General features: G+C 55.4%; 3 protein-coding genes across 3 annotated transcripts in view; 2 read left to right on the plus strand and 1 right to left on the minus strand.

The window, feature by feature from the left end:
• Positions 1-6,233, plus strand: part of EAH_00038660 (hypothetical protein, conserved) — a gene marked incomplete at both ends in the record, with an annotated part of 9,698 nt that extends 3,465 nt beyond the window's left edge. The window contains one exon of the mRNA XM_013391952.1: positions 1-6,233. This exon is cut by the window's left edge and continues 3,157 nt beyond it. Coding sequence (XP_013247406.1) covers positions 1-6,233 — 6,233 coding nt within the window.
• Positions 6,234-11,176: 4,943 nt separating this feature from the next.
• Positions 11,177-13,354, plus strand: EAH_00038670 (cyclin, N-terminal domain-containing protein, putative; the record flags this gene model as incomplete). The annotated part of the gene is made up of 1 exon (XM_013391953.1): positions 11,177-13,354. One exon carries the CDS (start codon positions 11,177-11,179, stop codon positions 13,352-13,354), a length of 2,178 nt encoding a protein of 725 aa, XP_013247407.1.
• A 1,072-nt stretch (positions 13,355-14,426) lies between these two features.
• Positions 14,427-15,000, minus strand: part of EAH_00038680 (hypothetical protein, conserved) — a gene marked incomplete at both ends in the record, with an annotated part of 3,474 nt that continues 2,900 nt past the window's right edge. The window contains 2 exons of the mRNA XM_013391954.1: positions 14,427-14,702; positions 14,854-15,000. The exon at positions 14,854-15,000 is cut by the window's right edge and continues 654 nt beyond it. Of these exons, the coding sequence (XP_013247408.1) occupies positions 14,427-14,702; positions 14,854-15,000 (423 nt within the window). The remainder of the gene's footprint in view (positions 14,703-14,853) is intronic.

Below are 15,000 nucleotides of genomic sequence, written 5' to 3' on the forward strand. Positions count from 1 at the left end.
CTGTAACTCCTGCTGCAGTTCCTGCTGCTGCTGCTGCTGCTGCTGCTGCTGCTCCCTTCCCTGAGGAGCCTCTTGAGCTGCGTAAATCTGTAGACGTTGAAAGCGCAATTCGATTTATTCAGAGGTGGATTGGGGTGGTGCATGCAGCAGCAGCAGCAGATGCTTCGGAGGGTCCTCCTCCCCCAGCAGCAGCAGCAGCAGCAGCAGCAGCGAGTGCTGAACAGCAAAGCGAACTCCTGCAGCACCCGCAGCAACGGCAGCAGCAGCGGCAGCAGGAGCAGCAGCAGCAGCAGCGGGCTTTGGCTTGTGTTGCTGCGGGCCTGCTGGGAGAGGAGACAGCGCAGCAAGCAGCAAAAGACACGCAGCAGCAAATGAGGGCCCAGCAGCAAGAACTTAGAGACACTCGCCTTCAAATGTTTCTAGAGCAGCAGCGGCAGCTCTGTGCCTCCCCCGATCCTGCTGCAGCAGCAGCAGCAGCAGCAGCGGCTGCTGCTGCTGCTACAGCCCCACCAGCTGGAGTACCAACAACGACCGCACAAGCACCAACTGCTGCAGCACATGCAAGACAAGCAGCAGCAGCAGCAGCAGCAGCAGCAGCAGCGGCAAGGAGCAGAGTAGCCGTCTTCCCCAGGGAAGTTGCACAAATTCGTTGGGATACAAACCAGCCTGCTGCAGCTGCTGCTGCTGCTGCTGCTGTTGCTAATGTACCTGCTACTTCTAACACGTCTGCCGCTGCTGCTGCTCTTGCTGCAAGTGGCAGGCAGCAACATCCCTTTGAGGCTTTGCAGAAGCAGCAGCAGCAACAGCAGCCGCAGCAGCCGCAGCAGCTACAGCAGCTACAGCAACAACAGCAGCAGCAACAGCTGCAGCAGGAAGGGGAAAGGCCAGGGATGGGTAAGCGGAGGAAACGAGCTCGGCGGAAATCACAGCAGCAGCAGCAAGCGCTGCAGCAGCAACAGCAAGCGCTGCAGCAGCAGCACCAGCAAGCGCTGCAGCAGCAGCAGATGCAGCAGGAGCAACAGCCAGGAGGCTCTGCAGCCGCCGAGGGTCCTTCCGTTGCAGCTATTCAACTGCATGCACAGCTGCGCCCCCGTTGGACGGACCAGCAGCAGCAGCAGCAGCAGCAGCAGCAAGGCTGTGAGGATCCACTGCTGCTTGCCTTTGCCGGCCGCGTCTCCCAGGGCCCCCCGTATGCACAGTGGGGTTATCGAGATTGCGTGTGGGGCCCCACAGGCCCCGAAGGTCATACTAGACACCACAGTGCTGCTGCTGCTGCTGCTGCTGCTGCTGCTGCTGCCCCAGAGACGGCGCAGCCACAGTACCGGTGGCAGCAGACGCAAGGAAGGCAACAGCAACAGCGGCAGCAGCAGCAATTGCAGCAACTGCAGGATCTGCAGCAGCAGCAGGAATCGATACAGCGCAGCTCGTGGCTGCTGTCCCTGCAGCAGCAAAGGGGAAGTGCAGCAGCAGCTGATGCCTCCTATCCATTTGCTGATGCTGCAGCAGCATTTGCTGTAGCACCGAACACAAGTCCGCCTGCGCCCCCCAACAGAAGCAGCAGAAGAAACAGCGCTGCAAAGCAGCAACAGCAGCAGCAGCAGCAACAGCAGCTTCTGCTGCAGCAACAGCTGCTTGAGCAGCAGCTTGATATGCAACAGCAGCAACTAGGCCTTGCAGCGGAAAGATTTAGGCAGCCATACGGATCCATACAGGATGCTTCAGGGTTCTACAATGAGCAGCAGCAGCAGCAGCAGCAACAACAGCAGCAGCAGCAGGTGTATCTGTCGCAGCAGCAGCAACAGCAGCAGCAGCAGCGGCAGCAGCAGATCCATGAAGACGAGCTGCAATACTACACCCACTCCACCAGGCTCTTTCAGCGGGATGATCAGTGCTCGCTGATGCACATGGAAGTGCAGCAGCAGCAGCAGCAGCAGCAGCGCCGGCGGTTGCAGCAATACGAAGCTGCGGCTGAGCCGTGGTGCAGCTACTCTTACTTTGAAGACCCAGACGCTTACAGCAGCGAAGATGGAGGGGCCTCTTTCTATCCGCAGCAGCAGCAGCAGCAACAGCAGCAGCAACACCTGCTGCTGCTGCAGCAAGGGTTCCAGCAGCGCAGATGGCACGACAGCAGCAGCTTTTGGGGTAGCAGCAACAGCAGCCGGCGACGGCGGAGCAACTGCAGCAGCAAGAGTTTAAAGAGCAGAAGCAGCAGCAACAGCAGCAGCAGCAGCAAAGAACATACAGAACAAAACAAGCTCGATGATGTATGGTGTCGTTGGGTGTACAGGCAGTGGAATGCCTGGGTTGCTGCTGCTCCGCTGCTGCGCAGCATCAGCTGCTGCAGCGTCTCCTTTCTTAATGACCGCTTCCTGCTGCTGGATGTCCCCTTCCCTGTTGCTGCTCGTGGGGCTTTGCTGCGGTGTATAGACACCTCGGGTAAGCGCAGCACCCACAGCAGCAGCAAGAACAGCAGCAGCAGCAGCAACAGCAACAGCAACAGCAGCGCCGGCAGCAAACACAAAGAAGAAGCAACACAAAAACACACAAAAGGTTCGCACCCTCTAGCGGACGGCATGCAGAACCAGCAGCATTCGCAGCAGCAGCAGCAACAGCCGCAGCAGCAACAGCAGCAACAGCAGCAACAGCAGCAGCAGCGGAGGGAGGGGGGCGCATCATGGGCCCTGCAGTTACCCTATTGGAACCAAGTGCCTACTCAGCAACAGCAGCAGCAGCAGCAACAACAACAACATCATCAGCAACAGCAGCAGCTGCTGCTGCTGCAGCAGCAGCAGCACCAGGATTTCCTCAGCATGGGGCAGTTTACCGGAGTGTCGTCCTTAAGCGTATTTGGCGCCAGCCACGCCTTGCAGCAGCAGCAGCAGCAGCAGCAGCAGCAGCATGAAGAGCAGGAACTGCTGCTGCTGCAGCAGCGGCAGCAGCATCAGCAGCAGCAGCAGCAGCAGCAGTATGAGTATATGGTGGGAGAAGAGGAGGAGGGGGAGCTTCCTGTTGTGCTGCCAGAAGCAAGCCTCTGTCTGAGGTGTATAGACATGGAGACAGGATATCTTGTTACATATCCCTGCAGCAGCGTGTCTGCATATCCTGCGTGCAGTGCTGCTGCTTCTGCTGCTGCCTTTCAAGCCATATTAGAGTCTGCAAGAGCAGCAGCAGCAAAAAGAGCAGCAGAAGCAGCACGCCGTTGGATGCAGGCTGTCGTCAGCAGACCCCCAACCCCCCTTCTGTCTCCTAAAGCCTCCATTCACGCTTCCCTCAGCAGCAGCAGCAGCAGCAGCAGCAGCAGCAGCGGGGTAGAAGGGGCTGCAGCAGAACGGAGGAAGAGCAGCAGCAGCTCCTCCTCTTCTCGCGGACAAAGAGGCCCCCTCTACAGAGAAGTGCAGCAATACACCAGCAGACGCCAGCAGCAGCAGCAGCAGCAGCAGCGGGGCCAGGAGGTGGCTATTGTAGATTTGCTGCTACATGCATGGGGGGCCCCCCCTGTCTTGAGGCCCCACAATCCCCTGCTGCTGCTGCTGCTCTCTCCCTATCGACTGCGCTTCAGATGCAAGCTGAAGCAAACCAACAACGCTGCAGGAGCAGCAGCAGCAGCAGCAGGAGCAGAAGTAGCAGCAGATGCAGCAGCAGCACCACCACCAGCAGCTGTGACAGAGGCAGCAGCAGCAACAGCAACAACGGGATCAAGCTCACCGACAGCCGGCGATGCTGCAGCTGTAGCAGCCGCAGCAGCAGCAACAGCGCCTCTACCCGCAGGTTCCGCTGCAGCCGTTGAAGCAGCGGGAGGTGCAGCAGCAGCAGAGGCTGGTGCAGCAGCAGCAGCAGCACCAGGAAGCAGAGCAGCCTTGCGGTTGCTTGCAGCGTCTCTGCAGTCACATTTGCAGTCGTTGCCCACCGTCGTAGGCGCCAGCAGCAGCAGCAGTAGCAGCAGCAGCAGCAGCAGCAGCAGCATCCGGGTCCGCTGTGGCTTGCTGCTGCGCCCCCGCTGTGCTGCTTCGCAGCGGAGACAGTGGCGGTTGCTGCTGCTGCTGCGGCAGCAGCGTGCGACAAGGCTGAGGCTGCAGCAGCACGCCGAGGAGCAGGAGCAGCAGGAGCAGCAGATGCAGCTGCTGCTGCAGCAGCAGAACCAGCTGCTGCAGCACGTCGAAGAGGGAGTATCCCTTTATAGGGAAGGCGCCCGGCTGGCGCAAGCCGCCTGCAGCGCAGCAAAACAACAGGTTTATGTTTCAGAAGCAAATGCAGCAGCAGAAGCAGCAGCAGCAACTAGTGCTGGTGATGCAGCAAATGCACAAGCAGCACATGCAGCAGCAGAAGCAGCACCAACCGCGGGAGCGCCGCTGCTTGCAGCAACGCCAGCCGCATACTTCCCCCAAGATGCAGTAGCAGCGGGGGACTGCAGCAGCAGCAGCAGCAGCAACATCAGCAGCAGCAGCAGCAGTTTGAACGCGAATGGCAGTAGTGCGTTAGAAGCAGCAGCAGGAGCAACAGGAGCAGCAGCAGCAGCAGCAGCATCTTCTTCTTTAGCAGCAGCAGATGTTCCGTGGCTTCAAATGTTCTGCAGCAAAGCAGCAGACTACTGGGCGCGGATGCCTGTGTTCTACGAGGACCTCCCCCAGCAGCAGCAGCAGCAGCAGCAGCATCAGCAGCAGCAGAAGCAGGATCAGCCACAGCAGCACCAGCACCAGCCACAGCAGCAAGATCAGCAGGAGCAGCAGAATCAACAGAAGCGGGATCAACAAGGTCAGCAGGGCCAGCAGCGGCAGCAGCAGCAGCAGCAGCAGCAGCAGCAGCAGCAGCAGCAGCAGCAGCCAAGGATAACGGAATGGCAGCAGCTATATGCTCCAGTAGGAGCAGAAATGCTGTGGGTCCCCCTACCTGGGCAGCCTCAATGTGCTGCATGCGGCGGCAGCCTTAAGGGTCTAGCACTTTGCTGCGACGGGCAGATAGCAAAGCTGCTTCCTGCTGCAGTTGTGCAGCAGCAGCAGCAGCAGCTTGCTGCAGCACACGCTAGAAACCCCCACCTGCAGCAGCTCCTCCGCAAAGGGAAACCTCTTCTGCAGTTTCAAAAGGCGCAAGACAAACACCAGAAATACTTGCATCAGCAGCAAATGTTGCTGCTGCCGCCGCAGCAGCAGCAGCAGCAGCAACTGAGACACAGACGCACTCACCGCCACCGCAGCAACACAGAAATATCAAACGCAGCTGCCTTGATAGAAGCTTCAGATGCTCCTCCTCCCCCTCTTCCTAGCATTACTGCAGCACAACGTGCAGCAGTCCCTGCAGCAGCAGCAGCAGCAGCAGAAGCAGCAGCAACAGCAGCAGCAACAGCAGACGGAAGCATATACCGCATTTGCTGCTGCCCGACAGGCCTCTATGCAGAGGCAGCAGCATTCTGGGCTCCTCCTGCTTCACGTCTTAGTGCTCCTCCTTCAGCAGGAGCAGCAGCAGCAGCTGCTGCTGCTGCTGCTGCTGCTGCTGAAACCTACCCCGGGGCTGCGTCTCCTACTGCCTGGCAGGACAGCATTTATAAAGCAGCAACAGCAGCAACAGATGCAATTGAAGCAGCAGCACGCGAGAATTCTGGCGAGGTGTGCAGCAGCCTTTCAACGCCCTTTTCTGCAGCAGCAGCAGCAGCTACTGCTGCTGCTGGCAGCAGCAGCCGTCGGCGCAGCAGCAGCAGCAGCAGCAACAGCTGCTGCTGCTGCAACTGGGGTGTCGGTACGGAGCCTCAGAGCAGCGCAGCAGATTCAAATGCAATAGCACTTCTTGCTTTAGGGAGTGCAGCAGCAGCAGCAGCTTTATTAGACAGAGGGACAGCCTGTCTCCTAAACCATTTAGTTGTTTCTCTTGCGCCTTCTGCTTTAGGGTCTGCTGCTGTGCTGCCGCTGCTGCAGCTGCTAACTCGGCTGCGAGCTTTGTGGATTGCTGATCTTACGAGAAGCAGCGAGCAGCACCTGGGCTTCACACCTTCTCCTGCTTCTTCTTCCTTCACCTCCCCCCCCTGGCAGCAGCAGCTGCAGCTGCAGCAGCTGCAGCAGCAGCAGCAGCAGCAGCAGCAACTGCTGCTGCAGCAGCAGCAGCAGTGGGGGGGAAACAGAGCCTCGAGAGATAACCTTAGGCATCTACGCTGTCTGCTGCAGCCGCTGATCTCAAGGCGAGCTCGGCAGCTAATGGCTGCTATATTTCAAGCAGCACAATGCGGTGTTGTTAAAGAAACTTGAACACCAGTTGCTGCTGCTGCTGTTGCTGCTGTTGCTGTTGCTCTTGCTGCTGCTGCTGGCTTGCTGATGCTGCTGGGGGTGCTGTTGCTGCGGCTCGTCGTGGGGGTGCGCCTGCAAAGTCAGACACTGCTCAGGAAGCGGCAATGACAGCAGCTGCTGCAGCAGCTGCTGCAGCATCAAGTGCAGCAGCAGCAAGTGCAGTAGCAGCAAGTGCAGCAGCAGCAAACTGCACATGACAGGGCCTCGAAAGGCAAACGCAAGAGCACAAATTTGCTGCCGCCCTCGTAGCAGCAGCGCCAAAGTCCTGTGCTGCTGCTGCTGCTGCTGCACCTGCTGCTGGTGGCGTTGGCTAGCTAGCTAGCTAGCTACCGGTAGCTGCTGCAGAGAGGTGCACTTAGCTGCGGAGACAGTGCTGACTGAGGGCCCCGGTGGAAATAAGATGTTCGTACATTTGCTTCGCTTTGCTGCTTCCTGAACTGCTGCTGCTGCTGCTGTTGCTGCCGTTGTTGTTGCTGCTGCTGCTGCTGCTGTTGCTGCTGTTGTCGCTGTTGCTGCTGCTGCTGCTGCTGCTACTGTTGCTGTTGAGTGGAGGTTTGCATGCATTACAGATTCAGTAGTCCTACGTACAGCCCCAGCTATTGTAGCAGCAGCAGCAGCAGCCTAAATACAGGAGCAGTAGTGGCAGCAGCAGCACCAGAAACAGCAGCAGCAGCAGCAGCAGCAGCAGCAGCAGCAGCAGCAACAGAAGCAGCAGCAGCACCACCAGCAGCACCGCAACCAGATAGTACCATCGGCAGCGAATGCCAACAGCACCCCACAAGTTACTGCTGCTGCTGCTGCTGCTGCTGCTGCTGCCTTTGCACATTGATCTGCAGCAGCAAGAAGCATTCTGTTGCTGACAGCAGCAAAAAGAGGTTTATAGCCAACACATAAAGAGAGACACAGAAAGAGGAGACAGAATCCCAGTTAAGTGATGGTTCGAGACGGCCGTAGCAGCTAGCTAGCTGCTAGCTAGCCGTTGGCTAGCTGCTAGTTAGCTGCCAGCTAGCTGCAGCCAGAAGCAAGTTAGTGAGTGAAGAGGTGTGGGCCTGACAGAGGCCTCAAAATATCCGCAGAGAAGTCCTAGCTAGCCAAAAGCCATCGGCTAGCTATGGCTAGCTGGTAACTAGCTGTTAGCTAGCTGTGGCTAGCTGGTAGCTAGCTGTAAACTAGATGCTAGCTAGCTCTTAGCTGGCTGTTGGCTAGCTGTGGCTAGCTGCGGCTAACAGTTGACTGCTTGGTAGCTGTGGCCTGCGGATAGCTAGCTGTGACTTCCCGTTGGCTAGCTGGTGGCTAGCTGTGGCTAGCTAGCTGTGGCCAGCTAGCTGTGGCTAGCTAGCTGTGGCTAGGTGCGGATGGGTGTGGCTAGCTGCTTGCAGGAGTCCAGAGGGCTGCAGTGTACAGACAGAAGCAAGGTGTGTTGTCGGGGCCCTTCAGCAGCAACGGGAGAAGAGCACAAACGTGCTGCTGCTGCTGCTGCTGCTGCTGCTGCTGCTGCTGCTGCTGGTATTAAAGGGGGCTTCTTACGCCAGCACTGAACAAGGGAGGGACAAAGAGGATAAGAAGGAGGCAGCAGCAGACAAAAGGAGACAGCAGCAGACAGCAGCAGACAGCAGCAGACAGCAGCAGACAGCAGCAGATAGAGGCAGAGCATTGTTCATATTGCAGCCAGAGAGACATTCTGCTGCAAACCAGCAAACCTCTCTCTGTCTCCGTTTGCCTGTCTTTATCTTCTTCTGTCTCTTCTTTGTCTCTCTTTGTCTCTCTCTGTCTCCTTTTAACTTCTCTTATCTTTTATTTTGCTTTATTTGCTTCTATATCTCTTTATATCTGTCTGTCTCTATTTGTCTCCCAACTCTGTTTGCTGCTAACACTGCAGCGCTATCTAACGAGCTGCTGAAGTTTGCTGTATCACGTCCACTTCACGGTCTTAGCAGCAGCAGCAGCAGCAGCAGCAATAGAAGCAGCAGTAGAAGCAGCAGCAGCAGAGAGGAGACAGCTGATCCCTCTCTCTCTAGATGTCTCCTCTATACACCTCAGCCCTGCTGGGCCCCACACCTCTCAGGTGGAGGTATTAGCAGCAAAGCAACGCTGCTGCAGCCGCTGCAGCAACTGCAGCAGCTGCTGCAGTGAGCTGCTGCCTATACACCCCAAGTGCAGCAGCAGCGAAGGGACGCCATCCTATGAGAATAAAAATTAGATAAAGACAATTAAACAACAACAATTAATTTAAAACTCTGTTAACAATTGTCTATAGGCTACTCAGCATCAGCAACAGTATCGGCTGTTGCTGCTGCTGCTGCTGCTGCCTAACAACGCGGGTAGACAGAGCCGCTGCTGCTGCACGTCGGCTACTGTTGCTGCTGTTGCGGTGTATGTACACACCTTCACGCGTTTGCTGCTTTGTGTCTCTTACTCCTACAACAGATTAAAAAAGAAAGAGCAGCAGCAACATTATTCTGCTTTGCTGCTGCTGCTGCTGCGGCGGCGGCGGCGCTGCAGCGGGAGCTGGCACCGGGCGGGAGCAGCAGCAGCAGCAGCAGCAGCAGCAGCAGCAGCAGCAATAGAAGCAGCAACACACCTCCTGTCTTTTCTGCTGGGTGGGCTGCAACAGCTGCTTCACTATGTGGTCTTTTAATGGGTAGCAGCAAGGTTAGTTGTCGCTGCTGCTAGTCGTGCTGCTGCTGCTGCTGCTGCTGCTGCTGCCGCTGCACGGGTCTGTGTACGCAGGCGTGAGCAGCACCACCGCTGCAGCTGCTGCGTGTTCTTGTGTGTTACTCAGCTGTTTAAAGCTTTAGCAGCATCAGCAGCACAGTAGCAGTTCAGCAGCAGCAGCAGCAGCAGCAGCAACGCAGCAGCTGCAGCAGCAAGGACGGGAACGGGGGACGCAGCAGTAGCGTGCAAGTGGATAGAGGGCGTAGTGCGACAACAGCAGCAGCAGCAGCAGCAGCAACCAGCTGCTGCTACTAGCTAATTTGCTGCTGTGTATTTATTGAGGAGACAGAAGCAGCAGAGCGTGATGAGCGCTTGTATTGAGGGCAGTGTACGTGTACACCCCAGGTCGCTCTCTATTGCTGCTGCTGGAGCTGCTGCAGCTAGAGCTGGATCTGCAGCTGCGGCTGCTGTGTACTGCAGCAGCAGCAACACCAGTAGCTGCTGCTGCAGCACGAAGTGCAGCAGGTGATTGAGATGCCGGTCTCAAGTACTGCGACAGAGGAGAGTGAAACCCTCTGAAGCAGCTGCAGCAGCTGCTGCAGCAGCAGCAGCAGCAAACGATGAGTCTAACTGTGCGTCCTGCGCATCCTGTGGGGGCGGGGGCTCCGGAGGCGCTCGACCGCCCCAGCAGCAGCAGCAGCAACAGCAACGGCAACAGCAGCAGCAGCAGCAACAGCAGCAGCAGCAGGGACTGTTTCGCTGAGGCACCGCCTACGGAGGCTGGCTTCATTTCTTCTCTCTCTGCGGTGTTGGAGCACCTCATCACCTCCTCTGCAAACAGTAAGCAGCAGCAGCAGCAGCAGCAGCAGCAGCAGAGGCAGCAGCAACAGCTGCTGCACGGCTGATGCTGCAATGGCAGCGACACTAGACGCAGCGGCAGAAGCAGCAGCAGACGCAGCAGAACTTCTTTTCTCATATTTGCTGCGCGTTGTCTGTTGCTGCAGTTTTTTGCTGCTGATTGTTTGTGTGTTAATTTGTTTGTCTTTGTTTATTTGTCTTTGTTTATTTGTCTTTGTTTATTTGTCTTTGTTTATTTGTCTTTGTTTGGTTGTCTTTGTTTATTTGTCTTTGTTCGTTTATTTGTTTTTGTTTATTTGTTTGTTTTTGTGTTTTGTTTGTCTTTATTTGTTTATTTGCGTTTATTTATTTTTTGTTTTGTTTGTCTGTTTGTCTTTGTTTTCTAATTGAGTTAATTTGTTTGTCTTTGTTTACTTATTTGTCTTTGTTTGTTTATTTGTTTTTGTTCATTTGTTATTATTTGTTTTGTTTGTCTTTGTTTATTTGTTTGTCTTTGTTCATTTGCTTGTTTTTCTTTATTTGCTTGTTTTGTTTATTTGTTTTTATTTATTTGTTTGTTTTTATTTATTTTGTCTGTCTTTGTTTATTTGTTATTATTTATTTTGTTTGTCTTTGTTTATTTGTTTGTCTTTGTTTATTTATTTGTCTTTGTTAATTTGTTTGAAGGCGTAGTTTGCTGTCTCTCTTTTCTGTCTTTCTTCTCTTAATATGTGCAACTATATATATTTATATGTATATATTTATATATATATTTATATATAATTATATTTATATATAATTATTATATATAATTATATATAAATATATAGATGTATTTATTTTGAGTATATATAAATTATATATATCTATATAATATGTATATATATAATATATATAATATATATACATAATATATATATATATATATAGTATGAGTTGATAAGTTAAGTTAGCATGCTTGCGGTGTATGTGCAGGTAGCAGCGACATAACAGCCTTTCACGCTGTCTCTTCACCTTCTGTCTCTGTGTCTGCTTATTTACAGCGAGTAGAGAAGTATTTCTGCTGCAGCAAAGAGTGTTTTGTGTTATGTTTGATATATATAGATAGGGTTCTAGAGAAGAACCCTGGGTTGTCTGTCTCAGCCCTTAATATTCATAGGTTGCTGCTTGCTGCTGTTGCTGTTGCTGCGAAGTTTTATGATGATGTTTATTATAGTAATAAACATTATGCACGTGTAGGAGGTGTACGTACAGCTGAGCTTAACCTTTTAGAGGCCAGGTTTTTATCGCTGCTTTCGTTTGATTTGTTTGTTCATCCAGAGGAGTATAATAGATACAGGACAAATGTTATTGCTGCAGCAAGAAGCAAAACTATCTATCAGCCGTCAACGCAGCAGCAAACGCAACGCTGGATGCACCACCATATCCAGCAGCAGCAGCAGCAGCAACAGCAACAGCAGCAGCAGCAGCAGCAGCAACGTCCTGCAGCAACGGGAGAGCTGGTCCAGGCAACTGCTATTTCTTACCAAGGTGATTCACAGCAGCAGCAGCAGCAGCTGCTGCTGCAGCAGCAGCAACAGCAGCAGCAACAGGAAACACCAGCAGCACTTATAACAGATACAGTTGTTGCTAACAGCGGACGCTTCAGACACCCATACAAGGCGCTGCTGCAGGGAAGCAGCAGCAGCAGCACGACTGACAAGAGCTGTAGCGACAGCAACTGCAGCAGCTGCTGCAGCAACAACTGCAGCAGCTGCTGCTGCTGCGGCTGCGAGTGGCAGCAAAACTTTGCGGACGCCAGCACTGCAGCAGCATCTGCGTTTGTGCATCCTACCGAAGCGGAGGAGACACCTAGCAGCAGCAGCAGCGGCGGCAGCAGCACAACAGCAGCAGCACTAGCTGCTGCTGCTGCTGCGTACGAAGATTCCCCGCGTGGATGTCACAAGCCGGAAGCCAGCTCCCTGCACCACCATCAGCTGCAGCAGCAGCAGCAGCAGCAGCAGCTAATGCTGCACGGAGTTCCTTGTGATAGGGGTGCTTGGTGTAGCAGCAGCAGCTACGTAGAGCAGCAGCATGCTGCAGCAGCAGCGGGCGCAGCAGCAGCAGCAGCAGCAGCAGCAGCAGCTTGCACTGTACATTCTCTACACTTCATGGTGTCTGAGGCTGACCAGCAGCCGCAGCAGCAGCAGCAGCATGTAGGACATTGGGACATTATCCGTTACGCAGAAGCAGGTTGCTGCTCCCCACACGAGGTGCTGCAGCAACAGCAGCAGCAGCAGACGGCGGAGCAGCAGCAGCAGCAGCCGCACTATTGCCAGGGCCGGCTGCAGCACCAGCACCAACTTCAGCTGCAGCTAGCGCAACATGTGCAGCAGCAGCAGCAGCAGCAGCAGGCGCTGCTGCAGTACAGGGGTCACCGCTGCCAAGCAGGCAGCATGAGGCCGAGGCCTTCAGCGCATGGTGGCCCCGCTGCTGCTGCTGCTGCTGCTGTTGCTGCTGCTGCTGCTGGTTCAAGCGAACGGCGTGGAGACGGGGAGTGGAGCGGAGGTGCGCAGTGCATCTGCGGTCAAGATGCAGCAGCAGCAGCTGCTGCTGCTGCTGCTGTAGCTGCGAAGAGCAGCAGGAGCAGCAGCAGCGGGAGAGGGTTAGGAGGGGCGGGGAGCGTCAGCAGCACTTTTCTGTCTGTTGCTGCAGCACAGCCCTGTTTGTCCTGCAGCATCAGCAGCAGCAGCAGCAGCAACTGCTGCTGCTCCGCAGTGTCTCCTTCTATGGGGCATGCAACTGGCAGCACTTGCTGCGCATCCGAAGCCCCTTCGCCTACTTCTCCTGCCTGCTACCCCTCGCCGCAGCAGCAGCAGTTTGTTGCTGTTGCGCAGCCTACAGCAGCAGCAGCTGCTGCTGCTGAAGGTGAGGCCAGCAGCAGCAACGCTCTCCTTAGCCAACGGCTTGCGACGCACTTGCAGCAGCAGCAACAACAGCAAACCTTGCTGTTGCTGCAGCAGCAGCAACAGCAGCAGGGTTTGCTGCAGTTGCACTTCCCCAGTCCCGGTGCATGCCAAGAACAGCAGCAACAGCAGCAGGAGCAGCAGCAGCAACAGCAGCAACAGCAGCAGCAGCTACTTGGAGATGGCTGCTGCACCTCTTCAGTTGAAGAGATCTATTGCAGCAGCGCGCAACGAGAGCAGCGGTTGCTGTCGGTGCTGCACGAGCAGCAGCACTTGCTGCAGCAGCGGCTGCAGCAGCAGCAGCACCTGCTGCGTCACCAGAGGCTCGCCATTCACCAGCAGCAGCAGCTGCTGCTGCTACTGCGACATAAAAATAGCAGCAGCGCAGCGCCCAAACAAATCCTGCAGCAGGCATCAGCTCGCAGGCCTTATATGGTAGAGCAGCAGCAGCAGCAACAACAGCAGATTCTGCTGCGGCAGCATCAGCTGCTGCGGCAGCAACTTCTACGTGAACAGCGTTTCAAGCAGCAGCTGCTGCAGCGGACATGGTGCCGTCGTCTCATCGAGCAGCAGCAACAGCAGCAGCAGCAGTTGCTGCAGCAGCAGCACCACCATATGCAGGATCAGCAGCATACGCAGCAGTAGCAGCAGCAGCAGCAGCAGCAGCACCGGCTGCAGCAACTCGGCGTAGAGTTGCTGGGGGCGCCAGGTCCGACCCACAGGGGGGTAACAGAAACAGCAGCAGCAGCACAATCAGCAGCAGCAGCAGCAGCAGCAGCAGAAACAGACGCCCCATCATGGCCAATGTCGCCATCCAGACACTGCGGGATGGAGCCGCAGCATCAAGAGGAGCAGCAGCAGCAGCAGCAGCAGCAGCAGCAGGAGTTCTGTATATGATGACGAGAGATGCCTGGCGGCTGCTGCTACGCATTGCATAGAGCAGCTGCTGCAGCAGTTGCTGCAGCGGCGAGCGATAGCAGGAGCTGCTGCCGCATTACTAGAGTCTACAGCCATTTTTCTCGGTACGACAGCAGCAGCAGAATCAGTAGCAGCAGAATCAGCAGCAGCAACTAGCTGCTGCTTGTAATGCCCCCAGGAGATATGTGCCGAGGGGTGTACCCGCCGCTGAGCAGGTCTTGCTGCTGCAGCAGCAGCAAAAGCAGCCGCTGCTGCTGCAGCAGCTGCTGCAGTTGGTTTGTTATTAATGTACACCTGTACACCTGAAATGAGTTGGTGCAGCGTAACAAATCTCTCGTCCTGTGCAACGCGCTGCAGCTGCTGCTGCAGCAGCAGCAGCAGCCAGTGCTGCAGCAGCAGCTGCAACTAAGTTGTCCCTGGCCGGGACCGATGTTGGTCGGTGCAGCAAACAAAACCTAACTTTAGTGTCTCCTAAGTCTGCATGCGTTGTTAGTGCTGCTGCTGCTGCGCTTGCTACTGCTGCGCCGGCTGCTGCTACGCTTGGTGCTGCTGTTGCTGCTCGACGGCAACAGCGACTGGTGAGCAGCAGCAGGAAGCGCAGCTGCTGCAGCAGGCGGTGTTTATGCACTTGCTGCTGCGGAGTTAACAGCAGCACGAACGTTAGCTTGCTGCTGCTGCTGCTGCTTTAATTGCAGCGTACAGAGCTAACAAAGCATCAGACATTATTAGTATTAGTATTAATAATAATATTATTATTATTATTGCTGCTGCTGCTGTCTGCAGTGAGAGTCTCAGGCAGCTACGGCGTTGAAGCGATGGCGATTTGCTGCAGCAGACGAAACAGGGGCCCTGGCAGCCGCCTGCTGCTGCTGCTGCTGCTGCTGCTGCTGTTAGGCGTAGCAGCCAAGGGGTCTGCCGCAGGAGCAGCAGGTGCTGCTGCTGCAGCTTCTTTAACAGCGATGCAGAGGGCCTGGAAGTCTTGAGGCCGCGCCAGGTGTCTCCGCAGGTGCAGCAGCAACGGGAAGTCCAGCAGCAGCAGCAGCGCAGCTTCATCGTTTGCTGCTCTCCGCAGCAGCTGCAGCAGCAACAACGCACATGCAAACATCATCCATCAACGGCAAAACAAGCAACTGCTGCTGCTGCTGCTGCTTGTGTTGCTGCTGTTGCTGCTGCTACTTGCGTTGCTGCTGTTGCTGCTGCTGTACGCTGTCATTTGAAGGCCTTACATGGAGACGGTGCGACGACGGCAGCATTGCTGCTGCTGCTGCACTTGCTGCTGCTGCTGCTGGCAGCTGCTGCTCCTTTATAACTGCAAAGACGGGCTTCTCTTGCTGCAGCTGCTGCTGCGTTTGTCGAATAGGAATAAGAGAAAC

The sequence above is a fragment of the Eimeria acervulina genome, genomic scaffold, assembly GCF_000499425.1.
Source record: "Eimeria acervulina Houghton genomic scaffold, Eah_scaff442, whole genome shotgun sequence".
In the NCBI taxonomy this organism is placed as follows: Eukaryota; Apicomplexa; class Conoidasida; order Eucoccidiorida; family Eimeriidae; genus Eimeria; species Eimeria acervulina.